The sequence below is a fragment of the Haliotis asinina genome, chromosome 2 (assembly GCF_037392515.1).
Source record: "Haliotis asinina isolate JCU_RB_2024 chromosome 2, JCU_Hal_asi_v2, whole genome shotgun sequence".
NCBI lineage: Eukaryota > Metazoa > Mollusca > Gastropoda > Lepetellida > Haliotidae > Haliotis > Haliotis asinina.
Genome location: NC_090281.1, coordinates 46,629,705 through 46,647,813, shown reverse-complemented (window position 1 = coordinate 46,647,813; position 18,109 = coordinate 46,629,705). Strand labels below are relative to the sequence as shown.

Here is an 18,109-nt window from a genome sequence, read left to right as displayed (position 1 = left end):
GAAGGATTTGTGACAACCCGGTGCCAACAAACTCAGCTTTAGTGTAGACGCCGGCTACTTTCAGTTTCTATAAACATCTGTGATGAAACCTTTAAAAGACTTCACTGCGCTCCTCTGAATTTTCTTCATGAAAGGGAAATAAATGACTTGTTACTATGAAAGATATTTCATAATTAAAGAAATAATTACCAGCTTCTTAATTGGCACCGACACATCGTTATAAAGAATCAATCTTTGTTTCACTTTATCACATTTATTACCGGGCAGAAGAAAGTTATTTTATTTTATTTTGACCCCTTGACTCTTGCTTAATTAATTGCGGCAAATGCGCGACCAGAATGTTTCAGCCAAATCATTTGAAAATGATTTTCCGTTGGTTAAAGGATTATGATGAAGCTTTCAGACATCTTCCTTTCTCTTTGAGGTCGGGTAAAGTCGGTTAATACTTTGAGGTGGTTTATGATGCATGCAGTTCTGTATTTGCAGGTGTATGCATGGACGAGGGCACATTCGCTGTGCCACTGTCGCCAACATAAAATTTTAGGAAGTATAAAATGAAAATTAAATAAATTTTTAAAAATGTCGCAACGAAACTTTAGAGATATGCTTCTAGCACGTGTTTCCAGAAAAATAAGCAGACTAGCAGATTACTTTCCCTGCTCACAATCTGACCAAGACTCCGGCGATGCGTAGTACTGACCTTGTTTGATAGTCCTGCCCCTGTCATGTGTTCAGTCCCAACTCCTGAAGTTATGTATACTCTAGACTGAGGAATGTCATATTTTTTTTCATTACCTTTCAGAATCACATAAAACCAGCTTTCTCTTTTCTGCTGTCAAGTCTTCCATGTCAACAACGGGAACCGTCTGCTACACCAGGGGAGATAACTTTTAATACAGTAAAGTTCATTCTTAAGCCTGTAAGAGTTGCCTTCCATATTGAGTACCTCACTACATAACGTAAGCCATATTTTAAAATTCTATTATCCGTATTAGGAAACAGTGATATTTTTTTCGATATTTGAAGTCCACATGACTGAAGGATATTTTAGCATTAGTTCTCTCACTCGGTTAACGAAGTTACTCTTATTCACTAGCTTTGATGAGCTGTTATAAGTTTCATAATTTCATAGTGTTCATGAAGTTGTAAAAAATAACAATGCTCAATTTATGCATTTTGTTCCCACATAAGAGTAACTGTGAATTTTAACTGGTCAGAACCACGTGGTCACCGGTATGCTATTTCGCTGCGGTCCTGTGTAGGTGCTTGGTGTTCTCAAACTCCACAAAACGTTATCCTGCTAATCTATTAGAAATACTGTTTGTCGACGACAGTTTTATTGGATTATCTACACGTGTATATTATTAGTATTCACGATATGGCTGAAATACTGCCGTGGTGACGCAGACCTTGCACTCACTCACCAATCGCTGTGTGCGGTAGCACACATATTCCCTGATCCCTTTCTATCACACTTGATAAGAACACACATAAGTCACACGAAGACGTGATTTATTTGATAAATAAGACATTCAGACGGTGAAAAGTATACTTTCTTAATAAAATCGACAAAACTCATCCGCACCCATAGTAAAATCGTACACAAAAGTAGATTTACGATTTGGATTATGACATGAGCAGCTGACACGAACATTGTCAGCAACATGTAGGTGTAACTGTTGAGAGGGAAACAACTATTGCGATAGCGATAGTCTATGGCTACCAGCTGCAATAGTTCTTCTTGAAGTGTCTCATTTGAAGTCATTTGTCACATTAATGTATTGTCTATATGAAATAAAACAAGCTGAAGTAGTTTCAGTATCGTTTAATAACTAATGAGAAACTTGAAATCCAGTAAACAGTTAAAACATAAACTAGATAACGCTGCAAATCAGCACCCAAACATCATTTATTTAGTATTGCACATTTGCCAACGGAAGGCGGTGAGTCAGTTAAACTATACATATGGAAATTAATTAAGCAACACCAAATTCAAAGACACATAAAAACTTAACAAAGTTTAACGAAGTAATTTTGATGATTGATTATTCAATTTTGATGTATTGACATACAGCATGAGCTTTTCATGGGTTGATATGACGCGCGTGAAGCTTGCACAGCGCACGTGCATTGCTTTAACCTCAACTTTCGAAAAATGCACTTTTTCCCTGGGGTGTTTACAAGCGCAGGTTGTCGATTGCATTCGGTTTTTCATTCATTTCAATGTCATGGCACGTAGGAAATTATCAGAGGCCACTCGTTGGCAAATAATCGGCATGAGGAATGCTGGTATGTCTCTAAGACAAATCGGGACTCAAATCGGACGACATCATTCCATAATTTCAAAACTTTTGAAAAAATACCGGGCCACTAATGAAGTTAAAGACCTGCCTAGACCAGGAAGACCCAGGAAGACCACAGTCCGGGAGGACAGAGCTTTACTGAGACTTGTACGGCGCAGGTCCTTCGACTCGAGCTCTCGGTTGAGACAGGAGTGGCTTCCAGGGAGACCCATCTCGAACAGGACTGTTCGGAATCGTCTGAAAGCTGCAGGATACCGGGCAAGGAGGCCAATCAAGCGACCCAGACTGTCTCCAGCCCATAAGGCAGCCCGACTGGCCTGGTGTAATGACCGTTTGCACTGGAACATTGCCTCTTGGAGGAAGGTCCATTTCTCAGATGAGAGCCGGTTCTTGCTGCACATGGTGGACGGTCGTACTCGGGTCTGGAGGCAGAGGAACACAGCAATGGCTCCACGGAACATCCAGGAGACTGTGGCCTTTGGGGGAGGTTCCGTTATGGTATGGGGGTGCATTTCCATGAACTGCAAGTTGGATATCATTACCATCCGTGGCAACCTTAACGGTGTTCGTTACCAACAGGAGGTTCTTGACAGGGCTGTGGTACCTCATTTTGAGAACCATCCTCTGGCAACGAGACCCATATTTATGGACGACAATGCTAGACCTCACAGGGCGCATGCTGTAAATGATTTTTTGCGGCAAAATGCAATTGACAGAATTCCATGGCCTGCCATGAGCCCTGACCTCAACCCCATTGAACATTTGTGGGACTTTATTGGCCGTCGTGTGAGGCAGAGAGACCCACCAGTCCATAATCTCAACGAATTGACGGCTGCCCTGCATGAGGAGTGGAACAGGATCCCCCAGAATCAGATCCGGAGACTCATCCAAGGAATGAGGAGGCGTCTGGAATCGGTGGTGCGTGCGCAGGGAGGACACACTAGATATTGATGAAAGTCGGTGTGCAGACTCTCAGATGACTGTTCTTTCTTTCCATGTGACATTTGTGTTAATACACCTGACAACAACGTCTGTTGATGAATAGTAAATTGTGTCCATTTTTTCATGAATTTAAGACAGTTTTAAGAATTTGGATTTCGTTGCAATAAAGCAAAGTCTTGATACTTTTTCCCTTTAAGTTGTTTGTCAGAGATCGTCTGTTGAATAAAAAAGTGTCAAACTATATCAACCCGGCATATTTTGATTGTCAGAACACTTCAAAGTTGCTCCAATAGAAAAAATTGGGGTGTTGCTTGATTAATTTCCAGGTGTATACTATTTTGATTTCGCAGATGAGTCCACACACTGGAGATGACCAGCTTGACTTGGCAGATGCCGGAAGTATCTGTCTCGTAACCGTAAGTCTTTTACAACAATCAGCTTACTCCATGGCTTTATGCTGACCAGGGCGGATCCGCAATGCACCTACCCCACCCCACCCCACCCCACCCCACCCCACCCCCACACACATACTCCCACCCCCAACACACACACAAAAACAAATGCTTTTATCAGCCCCTGTCGATTACAAACAATTCCAGCATATATCAAACATCCACGTGGTTTTACTAAACGAATTGAAAACATTTAACTCTGTTAAATACTGCTTCGTTTCATATGTTTTCATTTTCATCTATTCATCCTGAGCTGACCAATGAAAATCAACGTGGAATTCTCTTAATGCAAATCCAGTGTCAACAATCAAATCGTAAACAATGTTAACTTTTCAAATAAAGGAATCGTTCAGGAAAATCTGAAACACTTGAAAATGTTACACATAGTGTTTGATTAGACGTATTTCCTCTGACAAAAACGCACAAGGCTTGATGCACAAGGCTTTATAAAGCATCAACGTGTAGTGTTCTCAGCGTGTTTGAAAGGGCATGAGCTTACAGTGTACGTCCAAAAGCAATGTCCCGTTCTTCCCATATGCAGCTGAAAGGCGTTGGTATATCATAAATTCCTCACACCAGACTCATTGTTCTCAAATCGAGAAAGATCTGCAAGAGTCACTTCACTGCTTCCTGATGAAACACACGGCGTACACTTCTGTTTCAAAGCAAATGTCCAACACATATCTTGTTCATTGTGTAATGATCGCAAGTGCCATACTCACAGGTCCCATTTGTCTGTGTACTGAACTCATTAGACTTGCGTCTCGACAAACGACGTCTGATAATTTGGAAGATGTTGGGGTTACTTCTTTTGGGACGCTGATAAGATTGGGTCGGAATGCCAATTTCTCTGAAAATGTCAGAAAGTTTCTCTCTGCCCATGGCTGACACTTCTATGTATTTGTGCTGCCATTCAACGTTCACCATGCTTTCGGTTTTCTCTCTTGACATGAAGCGAGGATTTCCTGCAACCTCGTCTGTCATGTTGCCCACCACGATGACTGGAACACCAACAGGCTTCTGCTGGACGATCATGTCTGTGAGAATACTCACCGTCGCAAGTGATGTTTCTTTCACAACAGAGTACACTAGAGACAACGCCCATGCACTGGCGATGGCAACTTTCCTCAAGAAAGAAAAGCACTAGGCTCCTGGGGTGTCAAAAGATATCTGGGACGAAATTATTACCATTTACATCAACGTCTTTGTAGCGCTTTGGGCCAGTAAGCTCGAGGATACGTATTGTGTACAAACTGGCTGCTGATGGCTGTCCTACCTACGACCGCCTCTCCAATTACAGCCATTTTGGACGTGTTTTCTCCAGATCTTGATGATGTGAAGATAGGACATGCCAAGGAGCTCAGGTTGGAGTAGGCAAATTTTATTTTATTTTTTTTATTTATTTTTTTTTATTTTATTTATTTCTTGCAGAGAATGTTATGGTGTTGTGTAGACAACATTTTTCACTGTGTTGTTGACGTGTGTGGCCAGTGAATCTGACTCAATCTTCTAATTGAAACGTGACGGATATTAGCACGCGTTTCTCTTGACAATGACACGTGTGCGCGCGCGCATGTGTATGTGTGTCTGTGTATATGTGTGTGTGGCTGGCTGGTTGTATCTGTGTATATTTATTTATCTCTCCTCACACATAAATGTCGTTGTCTGATTGGTTTTGCGCAACCTCTTTTTTCCATGTATCCCACTCACAAGAGGTCACTGGTCCATGCAGGTAAGGAAGGCACTAGTGCAGTGGTCTGTCTTCTTTTGATGGCGATATTGTCCTTCTTTTACTGTCCTTTGGACAACTCAAGCAGGATATTCTGGCCCAGCCTAGCCTTGTTTTATAGCCATGATGCCACTACCTGTGAAGATCCGGGTCAAAAATCACCATCAGCATCACATGCATGTCGTAAAACTCGACCAGCGGGATCGGTCACTCGCTGACTTGGTTGTCACATGTAGATCGATGCTGTCATATTGCCTGAATATCGCTGAGTGCGGCGTTAAACAACAAACATCCTTGTTCCCAAGCAACAGTCCTGGGAACAACCAGAGCCATGACCGGGATCAAACTAGCAACTGTCTGCTCACAGGTCAAACTCTCTGCCCACTTGTGGTTGAACAGATGTAGCCGATTGTGCAACAGTATAATGTTTTATCAATTTTGAGTCTCTCTCGTTAGTTTAAAACCTTTATTAACTAATCAAAAATGCACACAAAAACAATAAAACCCGTATTGGATACATGTACCAGCTATGGCTATCAGGAGAGGGGATTACGAAGTTAACCATTCCTCCCGCCGATTGGTTGTTTTGTCCACGGAGTTCGCGCATGCCCATTTCAAGTACATGCAGGGTATCAGCTGCTGCGTCGCCTCCCCTGACGCTCCATCCCCACGTGCCGCTGTAACCGTGGTGATAACCCCAGCTGAACTGCTGCGCAGCGGTCAGTCCGCCTCCCTCCTTTTGACTGAACTCACCAATGATAACAGGTTTGTCCAAGGAGTAGTTTGTCGCTGATACCTGTGGATCGTTCAAATTGATTGTTCAAACTGATTGTTCATCGTGATTGTTCATCATGATTGCTCATACGTGCAGTTCAGTACTTCACGACCCCACGTGTTCGGGTATGTCCCAAAACCCCTATATCCCATAACAACTACATCCCAGTTCCTCTGGGGCGTTGGGGTAGCCTAGTGGTTAAAGCGTTCGCTCGTCACGCCGAAGACCCGGGTTCGATTCCCCACATGGGTACAATGTGTGAGGCCCATTTTCTGGTGTCCCTCGCTGTGATATCGCTGGAATATTGCTAAAAGCGGCGGAAAACCAAACTCACTCACTCACTCCCAGTTCCTCTACCTGTCCTCTTCCCCATTTACTTGTCTGGCATAATGAACTCAGCCTAATGTACATAGTAAGCAGACAAATAGTGTTGGAGATGGTACGCAGAGATAAATAATTTCAGATGATTTGTGGTGGTATATTTAAGGGGCGTTAAAAAAGTAGTCAGTCTAACTATATCCCCGGTGTCCAGTGTTTGTCCAAATCACATCTTATTTTGAAGAAATTATTAGCAAACCCACATCCAAACTTTCTCATACATGTATGAGGGGATTGTGGCTAGCAAGATATTAGTCATCACAACACGTTGAAGTATAATATTTCATTTTAAAGTTGCAGAAACCGAGAAACGATCTGTCTTTTTGTACACTTTGGTAATGGTATGCACTCAGATAATATCATTTAAAATATGTTCTGGGTAGTATTAGATGACTAGCCGTCATAATCAACATTCAATGATTTGGAATGCTTGATTTACATTTAGACGGGCACTGTTTTCCAGATATTCCGTCTGCCGCTGTTTACAATATATTGACAGCTGACACTTGTGTGACCATTCAGTATTTAGATTGAACCCTTGGCATCATGTATGAATAAAACAAGATTTTCCAGTAAACATGAAGGGTGGAAACACTTCAACAAGCGATTTGTAATTTCAAATTGTTTTGTTTTGTTTTTTTATTTATTTATTTTTTATGTTTTTTTTTTTTTTTTTGTTTTTTTTTTTGGGGGGGGATTGTTTTTGTTTGTTTGTTTTTTTATGCCCTTTAACATCTAAATTTGATTCTCGGTTTCAAATCATTATAATTTCAGTGCACTGGACCATGAACTTCGTTGTTATAAGCTGTAGGGGCTTGGGAGGTTACTAATTCGATAGTCACCGATTCCTGTTGATTGTTTATATTGAAAGTTCAAAATGGTGATCGGTTAGTTAAATGATCGGTTCATGATCAGACAATCAGAAGTGGTTGACATCATGAGCATCGAACCATACAACTGGGACAGGACGACATTCACTCAGCCATGTCGCCCATGTTCCAACCACTTTGATGCATCCTACGACAAACACGCACATGACATTGTGTGTTCCTACAGAGGATCCCAACAGGATCCCTTATTAGAAAGATTCCCTTTCGTTTTATTATGTATAAATGTCGGCATTGAAGAAGGTGATAAAAAACATCCCTAAGAGCTATCCCCTATGCATTTTTTGTGTACTTTGGAACTTTATACGACCTGCTAGAACATGCAGTGAAGCAACTGATTCAATATTCGTTGAGTCTGAGTGAAATGAAAGTTCAAACTTTGTGAAAACCAGCGAAGTCCAAGCATGCTGAAACACACCAGCACCATGTTTGATTCAAACTTTGTCACAAACTGCAAGCGTTGCCACGAGCTGCATGGAAAGTTAGTCTTTCATACGCACTAGGCTGTTGTGTTTGGACGTTTGAATCAAACATGATGCTGATGTGTTACAGCACCCTTGGATTCAGCTGGTTTACTTTTTGTTTGTAGCACAAATTGTACTGCAATACTGTATATTGTCATGCAGGTATCGGTACTGGGATACGCATTGCGGTGTATTGGAAACTTCATTGTTTGACAATAGGTGACAATTACTGCATGTTAATCCTATTTTCTACATTACATGTCCCTTCACATATATTATTGTTCTGATAACAGCAATCTCACAATTAGAAGTTGAGTTGAGGAAATTGAGTCAGCCCCCCTTTCCAATGACCGAATTCTGAATCATTCAGACATTTATGATTTATTTCCATATCTCGAATACGTTCATGGTCCGCCGTTACATTATTGTGAAACCTATCGTTTCTGACCGCCACGAATTCTGATTCCGAGGATACATCTGTATTCTGTGTTGGCATTTTTCCATATTCAGTGGTCAACAACATGAGCATCGATCTAAGCAGTTAGGTTACGATGACATATGTCAACCAAGTCAGCGAGCATGATCACTTAATGTCGTAAGTCCCCTCTTACATCAAGCATGGGCTGATCAAGTCTAACCCGGTTAATTGTAACAAGATAGGTTCTAACCCGGATGTTCACGGGTAGATAGCGGCTTGATCAACCAACCAGTAACCAGACCCATAGAGATGTCGTCATAGGTCACGTGTATTCTATCCATATACGGTACGGTTATCCTAAGTCAGTGCATGCAATATATATTCTTACAAACAGGTAGGGGAACCTGGGCTTTCTATTTGGGTAGGGGGTATAAGCGTTAACAAACTTTTCAAAGATAGACGCACCACCATCCATTTCTCTTTATCACCACCCTTAACACAACGCATGGGGTGAAAGTCCACGAAGCAGTAGCCCCATACACTTGCATCGAGTGTAATTCTTGATTTTAACGGTTTTCAAGAAGGTCGAGAAATGACTGTAGACCATTCGTGCCGACAATCATCTTGCATCACACGGTTGTTAGTGTTTGTTTGTCTATTTTGTTTGAAAAATGAAAGTCATACACATGCAAATTTCACACACGTCACACACCAATCATCTTCAAGAGTGATTACTGTAGAAACAACGATTGTCATAACGAAGTGCAAATAGTGCTGCACTGTCAAACATTCATTGTTATCATATCAACATTAATTGACCCCGAAATATCTCGATTTGTTTTTCAATAGTAAATTAAAAAATGAAGTTCCTGTACTTTTCTAAGAGTGTACAGGGTTTTATTCCAGATTACCTTGAAGGGATCAGTTGGCAAATATACGCCGAGAGTGGAGTAGGTGTGTATCTCATACAGGTCAATGCCACTGTTGTTTTGACCGCTGGCCAGCTGTAAACAGTGGTCAGAGTAGAAGTTGCGTCTCTGGAACTGATTAGTGACCGACTTGTATGTCCACGACCCCACGGTGACGAGAGTCTAGAGTATAAAGGAGAGACAGAAAGTTAATTCAGAGTGGTGTATTGGTGTGTGTGTGTGTGTGTGCGTAGGTGCGTGCGTGCGTGCGCGTGTGTGTTAATATCCAGTATAAATATGCATTTTAGCGCTCTAGAAGATCTTCATTGCACACTGTACTAAAACAGAGGGAAAAGTATGACATGCACCGTTCCTTGAGTTTTCACAATATATTATGAGACTCACTGGGGTATAGTTGACGCATTATGAGCTCCACGTTTCCCCAAATTTTGATAATGCATTAATAGACATGCATTAATAGACTAGCTATGTCATATTGGGTGTAAGTAACAAAGCACTAAATCGTGCCCTGAGTCTTTCCTCTGACTTTAGGATAAAGTTTAAACCTGCCTAACACCAACTCACTCACTCACTCACCTACCCCACTCACTCACCTCATTATCTTCTGAATGGATTGCCGCCACCTGGCGTCCAATGAAAACCAAGAGTCTCTGTAATGGAACGTGAGCGTGTGTCCAATCAGCAAAGTCAAGGATGTTGAGAGACGTGGTGTCGTAGCACGTCTCACTGGAAGCGTGGTCTGGAAGAACAAGAGCAAGTATTATTCTGGTTGGGGTCTTGGTTAATTGTCGTGTGAGGTCTCATAATAGGCTACCATCAAGACGTCATGTTCCGAACAGGAGAGAATATATTAGGTTGTTTCCCTAACTTTCTCTTTCAGATGCAGATTTCCCGCAGATATCCATAAGCACCCAATTCAGAGGCGAGTCTAACAAGAAAACTGCTCCACCCTAACCTAGTATGGCATTGTTTTATATATACAACCCAAGATGCCATAACGAATTTACTATGACAAAAGGTTTATACCATTCGTTATCTTTATCGCACTGCTTAACAGCATGTGCATCGATTTACGCAACCGGATTGCAGTGACGTGTCAACCACGTCAACGGCCGTGACCATCCGTTTCCGTTAGTCACCTCTTTCTAACCTGGATCGTCACGGGTTACCTCATTAACAACCGTTTTTTTTTTACTTTGACCTTCACTGACGGCATGCAGCTTATATTTAGGTCAGTCTCTTTCTGAGACATGTCAATATCTCATGCAAGTACTTTGGGGTAACTGTTCATTGACAACTGTGTATACTTCTCCTGTACTTTCGAGGCCCGAAAAGCTGATATTTCGCGTTACCGTTCAAGTAATCTCTTGAAATAAGCATTCTCTCCTAATAACCCAAATCAATCTATAATCATGCTTGCTTTGAGAAAAAAATTGTGGAGTGGATAATCATACCAAATTGTGGTACTTTTTGTTTCCTTGTCTGGTGATCAACATTTGGGCGATAAAACAATTTCTTGTTGGGTTGCAGTATAGTGTGTCTCAGTTTGGTATACCTTTTTAACTGCAGGATGAGTATGATGGTATTTTAAGCAGACAGACACATATACACACACGCGTGCGCAAGCAAGCTTCCCTTCTCATCGTTACATTGATTCTGTTAAAGATCACATATACTCTAGTAGGGTACAAATACAAAATCACTTACTGACATCGCTATAAATGAAACCCCGCCATTAAACTACTCATTTCGACCTTTAATTAACTTAAATCGACCTTTTTGTCAACAGTGCAAAGGTTCGATTATTTACAGGCTGCCGTAATATAGCACCAATGACCCTGACTTCTGAAGAATGGTGTGGGTGCTCTCACCGATGTCCATGCAGCCCTCCGGTTCGTTGATGATCTCCCATATCCCTAGTGCCGAATTGTTCTTCAGGGCCTTCACAAGCGGCTTCAACCCGTTATCTATGTAGGACTGCAGCTTCGAGTCGTCATAGAGAAGGCCGTTCAGTCGATCCCCTGATTCAGAGTACAAAGGTTAGCTAACCATTTACAGTACAAAAGTAAAAGACAAAAGTAAGCATTACCCCATGTGGGGGGTTTGTTCTTATGTTCTTGTTTTGTTTAGTTTAGTTTAAATACATGGTAGACTGCAAACCGTAAAACACGTTGACAATTATCTTGATCCCCTCAACCTAAATTATTTTCTTCGCTTTTCTAGAGTGAGTGTGGTTTTACGCCGTTCTAGGAATATTCCAGCAACATCAGGGAGGGGGGTTCCAGAAATGGGCTTCACGCATTGTACCCATGTGGGGAATCGAAGTCGGATCTTTGGTGTGACCAGCGAACGCTTTGACCACCAAAGTATTTCTGTTCCCCATTTCACAAAACTCTCGTAAGCGTAGGATCCCGTAATTTTTTTTCGTAGCACAATCTTACGATTTATGGGCATTTCAGGAAAATCTCGCAGGCTTACTATACCTTAAATTTACAATAAAAATTAAGGTACGTACTTGCTCTCGTAAATGAACAGTATTCTTGTAACTCAAGGACAAAACGGCGTATTAACTTTTGTTAAAAGAGAAACTCAGCAAGAGAAGTATGTGTTTAAACGGCGTGTTTTTTCGGGATCGGACCTGTCCCCTGGACATCGTAAGTGACGACGATCTGTATATGAATTATATTATGGACAGGGCATCTTTTTTTGAGCTGAGTAATCTAACTCGTCCCTACATTCAAGGAGACACTAAGCGTTCCGTGCCGATTTCACCAGAAACCCAAGTGCTCGCAACTCAAAAGGAGTTTAATTTCTACTCCGAGATCAGCCATCTGCATGGTATCAATTTCGCGTATGTCTGATGTTATGCTTGACTTAATAGTGTCGTACATGGAGTGTCTGCACAAAATATATTTAATCGAGAGAGCAAAATGATTCCCTGGGGTCATGAAAATATGCAAGGACCGTCACAAACAATAACTACTGAAAAGGTCACTTCGATATTTTGACCATTGACTTTAGGGATTACCGGGCTTAACTGCGCAGTTCCATAACACCAAGTTGATGATAATATTTCTCTCCCAAGCCTCGTTCAGGAAATCGGTGAGGTCACTGATGAGGTCAGGGTCAAGGCCGGTCACATAGCCAGAGCTGTTGAAATTCGGTGTAGACGAGCCATCGATGTGGAGCCACAGTCCTGTAGAAACATTGTTCCATGTGATTGAAAATTGATACTATACGCTATACGATGTACATATTTTCCGTTTGGAACAATCTCCGTACTGAGAGGATATTCTTTGAAATTGCACGTTATATGTAAACCTTCTGGAATATTGAAACGTTCGATAGGATTCTGAAATTTGGGGGTTTCGCATTCAGCACATATAATAGGATTTGGGTTGTTGGCTGGTTAACAACACGCTCGGCAATATTCCAGAAGATCTTATAAAATCGGGTCTTGACCAGGCAGTCCGGTGATCAACAGCATGAGCATCGATCTATGCAATTTGAGATACGATAACAAGTGTCAACCAAGACATCGAATCTGACCACCTGATCCCGTTCGTCGCCTCTTATTATAAGCATACATATTTCAAATGAACGGAAAGGTCAACAAAACATTAGAGATCGTTTATCAGTTATCATTGGACGACTTATTGTAAAGTGAAAAACAGTTATAACCCAAATCCCTGGGTCACAGGTACAAATAAGCGTACAAAAGCGTACGAAATTTCTCAAAAGTGTAACACAGATGTTTGTTTTGGCATGGTCGAAATAACAATTCATGGTCTGAGATATCCGTGCCTTTAAAATGTGAATTGTCCTCATACTTTCAAGTTGTTTCACCGACAAGGGGAGAGGAAACATTTCTTACACTCACGGGACGTAGAAACAAACTAGCAAAGGCGGTCGTAAAATATGTTATTCCACAAAATACGCGGTGTGTGAGTGAGTTGTGTTTACCATCATTTCAGTGAGTGAGTTTAGCAATATTTCAGCAATATTATGGTGGGGGACAGCAGAAATGGGCTTCACGTGTTGTGTCCATGTGAGGAATCGAACCTGGGTGTTCGGCGTGACGCACTGTGTGCAAACCTTCGCAGTTGCGACCGCTACCTTTGTTGACACTGGCAAGCTCTGTTATAACGGTGGCCTAGCTGATTGGCTACTGTGAGAAGGCGGAGCCAGCAAAGGGAGGCAATAAATTTATCTGGCAGAACCGTAGATGCGTCCAGGGTATAGTGGAGACTTATCGGAGCGTATACACTGGAGATATCGAGGATGAATATACCCATGTGGGGAATTGACCCTTGTCTTCGAAGTGACGTGCGAACGCTTTAACGAGTATGTGAGTAAGAGAATATGGCAATATGACTTTTTCCAGGTGGCAAAAACCAGTAATGGCCTTGACACATGGTAACCATATGGGAATCGAACTCGAGTCTCAGCGTGGCGAGCGAACGTACCAGTGTGCTATTCCACTGCCTCCACTGTGTACTACTTTTGAACAATATACGCTAAACGCGTGTCATTCAGTAAGGTAGTACGCAGGGTGAGTGAATGAGTCTAGTTATACGACGCACTCAGTAATACTCCAGCTATATGACGGCGGTCTGTTAATAATCGAGCCTGGGCCCAAACAATTTAGTGACCAACAGTATTAACATACGACGTCCTGTGCCAATCAAGTCAGCGAGCCTGACCACCCGATCCCGTTAGTCGCCTGTTACGACAAGCATGCGTCACTGAAGATCATCTCAGAAAGGATCTTCACCGGTTAGACACGAAAAGTGAATTATAAGGGAAGTACTGAGCCAGTAGTGAACAATACGTTGAGAGAAATACGATCATGGGTCACGTGTTCTGCTTCCTGTTAAAATTCCGTTTGAATGCGGTTAATTGATCGGACCTTTAGTAAACCAACTTGTACTTTGACAAGCTGGTTCACAGAGAACACTGCATGTCCTATTCCCATGGTGCTACGTGTTTGATACAACCGCTCTGCTATGGCAATATTATTTAGATATTTCATAAATGAGAGCGTGAAATCGCAATTTTAAATTTGATGGATTTTTATTATCAAAATGTTTTGCATAACTTATGTATATTCTATTTCCGCTCTGCCGATTCTTATATTAAATGAAAACATTAAAGCTTGAATGCACAATGTAATATATATCCAATAATCAATTATTGATATGTTAAACCAATTATAATCAAAGCAATAAATATTAAATGAAAGATATATTTTACTATTAAACGTACTCAGAGTGTTCGAACATGGAAAGTGAATATGGTATTTCAATTGAAGGCCACAGGCCCATAGGCCCATAGTATACAAGAACATAGTACACAATATCATAGCTATATAGAGGAATAATATAGTCACATCACTATATGTTATATCGCATCAAATGTATCCCATCACATAGCACCACATTACACATACTGCGTCGTATCACATCATATCATAAGACTCCATATTACATCATATCATATCATGTATCATATCATATCACACTATACCATATCATATAATAAAATACCATACCATAGCACATCATACCATATCATATTACATCATATCATATCATATCATATCATATCATGTATCATATCATATCACACCATACCATATCATATTATGAAATACCATACCATACAATATTATACCATATCATAGTACATCATATCATAGCATAGCACATCATACCATATATTACTTCATACCATACCATGTGTCATATCACACCATACAATACCATATCATATCACATCATATATCACATCATACCATACCATACCACATATCATATCATATCGCACCACATCATACCATATGACATCAAATAATAATATAAATACATAATTTCTATACATTGTGTTTATTTCGTAGAGACAATGCCTGGTAGATAAACGTTGACAACTTACGGATAAGGACACTGAAACATTCACTGCAACTCTCTCTCTCTCTCTCTCTCTCTCTCTCTCTCTCTCTCTCTCTCTCTCTCTCTCTCTCTCTCTCTCTCTCTCTCTCTCTCTCTCTCTCTCTCTCTCTCTCTCTCTCTCTCTCTCTCTCTCTCTCTCTCTCTCTCTCTCTCTCTCTCTCTCTCTCTCTCCTGTACTTACGTAACGAGTTCCCTCCATTATCACGGACGCTATCCAACGTTTTGATCAGCTGAGGACGAGATTTCTTGTAGTTACCTTGACCGAAGTCGTGTGCATAATTTACCCATGCCTGATTGACCCCTGACAGATACACCTTCTCCCCACCCAGGCCCAAAGCCCCGCCCCTCACATACAGCTTCCTCTGTCCGTGAGACAGCACTAGCAGCCAGGAGACGGTCACAATACAGAGCCACACACCACCCGAGGCCATGTTGTTTCCGGTGTGACCGTTGCCAGCCGAGTGTGCGTATTTTAATCAGGCGTAGGTTGTATGGTGAACCGGCCTTGTCATATCACACTCAGTAATAGAGCGAATGACACACTTTCCGTGAAGCTGAGATACATACAAAGCGCACAATAGAGAGTAATTCAGATGTGAATGGCTGATACTGCCAGTATTATTAGGGTATACATTTCAGCATCGTGGTAACAAATTAATTCGTTTTAATGATATTAAAATTATTTCCCATTTGTTCTGTTGACAATCAGTAAGTAAGTAAACTTAGCCTCAGTACTTGACGTCTCAGTGGTGGAGTGTAACGAATAACACTGACACTAAGTTTACTTTGACTGGTTGACAACAAAGCCAGTTGTGAACAATTTTCGAACAATTAGATGTGTGACCCTGCCATTCATCCATTCATGTTTGACCTTGGCCAGATCTAAATGGTTAATCATAGAAGGAAGGTGTTGGGGGGAGCTGGGATGGGGGAGGGGGAGTTCGCACTCCGCTTTTGTCCAGGAAGTTTATTAAATGACCACTGAAACTCTTGTTATTACATGTTTTATTTAATAAACTCACGGGCAAAAGAAACTTATCACATTTAAATTAACGTTTCCGCAATAACAGGTACTGTCATAAAGTAAAATGTTTTCAAAAAACATTCGCCCAAACACATTCTGTGGTGGAGTAGCAATTTAAGACATAACTGAATTTCGTGCTGTCATGAAAAATTCCAAGAACAGCGTAAATGGACTTTGCTGAAAATGTCCGAGCACAATTGTTGCACAAATACAGATGTCGAACAGGGCAACCATGCAGTATCAAAAGGTAAATGACAGAAATGACAAGACTTTCACAAGCCGAGCGTCACTGGGCCATAAATATTGGTATAGCAGAAATGGTGGCCTCACAACGTCACACTGCTAGAGTCTTCAATTGCAGCAGAGCAACCATCAACAACTTTTTGAGTCCTTACCAACAGACAGGTCGCCAGACACAAGACCGTCCAGGAACGGGTAGACCGAGGGTTGCCGCGCGAGCTTAGGAACGCTAAACTACAACAATCATGAACACAATATTCTTCTTCACAACATACACCTCTAGAATAGCGGTTGATGACATGGCGACGACCCCGTATGGCTGGCATCAAAGCTCACTGTCCCTTTCGTGGAATGGTCTTGACCCGTCAACACTGTCTTGAACTATACGTCGGTGGAAGCGACGTGATTGGGACAGAGTTCTGTTTACAGACCAAAGTTGATTCAACATGCTCCGAAATGATGGATGAGTTCGAGTTTATAGATCTAGGGGTGAACGACTAGTGCCAAACTGTGTCCAAGAGGTGCACCCTCTTGGTAGAGGCAGTGACACGGTATGGGGGGAGGGGTGTGTGTGTGAATTTGTGGTCAACAGAGAGCACGACATGTCATCTTTCATGGAAATGTGATTGCACAAAGGTACAGAGACGAAGTCTTGAGATCGGTTGTGTTACCATATGTGCGTCAACAGCCGTGGGGTGTCATATTTCTACAGACCGATGAACGTCCTCATACTGCCAGGGCCAGGCTCGAGCAAGACTACCTCAACAACGTGATAATCAACATATTGCCCTGGCCAGCGTGATCTACGGATCTGAATCCGATAGAGGATCTATGGGATGATCTTAATAGACTGTTGAGACAACGACAACCTCCACCAGCAAATCGACAGCAGTTCGAACAAGTTGTCTTGGGGCTGTGGCACAGAATTCCTGACATCATCCGACGACTAACGCCATCCATGAGGAAACGTGTTTTGGCATGTATCGATTCAAGGGGTCGTCACACATGCTGCTGAAGGCTTGGACAGGATCACTACTGATTGGACATTGGTGATTCTGTTTCGTGCTTGGTAAAGCAAATTTGTAGAATACACAATTGTGTATACTCAACAACATTTCTGTGATATATGCCCTGGTGATACGTTTCTTGTGCTCTTGAGTATTATAGTATGTTTGGGGGTATTTTTGCCTTACGTTGCAGTGTTTCGGCGTTATTTCATCAAAACAAGAAAACTTTAATCAGCACACAGAAAATTGTTTTTATCGCATTTAGTCGTGGATAGTAATATCGTACAATTGATAACGAGCCGTCAATTTAAGTCAGTTTCATTTACACATAGTTTCCTCACAAACACTGAGGATAAAAACACTTAAGTGTTAAAAGGTTTATCTGTAGCTTGACGTTTTAACTATTCCCTCTGTGCGTGAACGTGCCGCAGAACCCTCACAGGTGAGGTGCTGTTGTCACTTGACATAATGGAATTCCCTTTCGTGATTAGGAAAGGGCCATTCAAAAAATTCATCGAGAGATAACAGCGAGGATGGGTATAGTGCTCATAATAGAACATGTGATAACAGCTTCACAACCCCCACCCCTCCTGGGGTTTTATCTACTTCCTAT

The 18,109-nt window shown here is 41.6% G+C and overlaps 1 protein-coding gene and 1 pseudogene across 1 annotated transcript; both read right to left on the bottom strand.

Moving 5' to 3' along the window:
* Positions 1-4,357: 4,357 nt before the first annotated feature.
* LOC137271840 (ras-related protein Rap-2a-like) lies at positions 4,358-5,606 on the bottom strand (annotated as a pseudogene).
* Positions 5,607-5,878: 272 nt separating this feature from the next.
* Positions 5,879-15,664, bottom strand: LOC137273814 (mannan endo-1,4-beta-mannosidase-like). The gene is made up of 6 exons (XM_067806676.1): positions 15,407-15,664; positions 12,306-12,473; positions 11,149-11,298; positions 9,871-10,016; positions 9,260-9,439; positions 5,879-6,222 (listed from the first exon to the last, which is right to left on the bottom strand). Exons 1-6 carry the CDS (start codon positions 15,654-15,656, stop codon positions 5,896-5,898), a joined length of 1,221 nt encoding a protein of 406 aa, XP_067662777.1. The 5' UTR covers positions 15,657-15,664; the 3' UTR covers positions 5,879-5,895.
* Between the last annotated feature and the right edge of the window lie 2,445 nt (positions 15,665-18,109).

Coding starts and splice junctions, on each gene's coding strand:
- LOC137273814 (XM_067806676.1), bottom strand. CDS start 15,656: ATGGCCTCGGGTGGTGTGTGGCTCTGTATTGTGACCGTCTCCTGGCTG. Junction 11,299..12,305: donor GAACTGCGCAGTTAAGCCCG/GTAATCCCTAAA, acceptor ACTCTGAATCAG/GGGATCGACTGAACGGCCTT. Junction 9,440..9,870: donor TCCATTCAGAAGATAATGAG/GTGAGTGAGTGG, acceptor TTTATACTCTAG/ACTCTCGTCACCGTGGGGTC.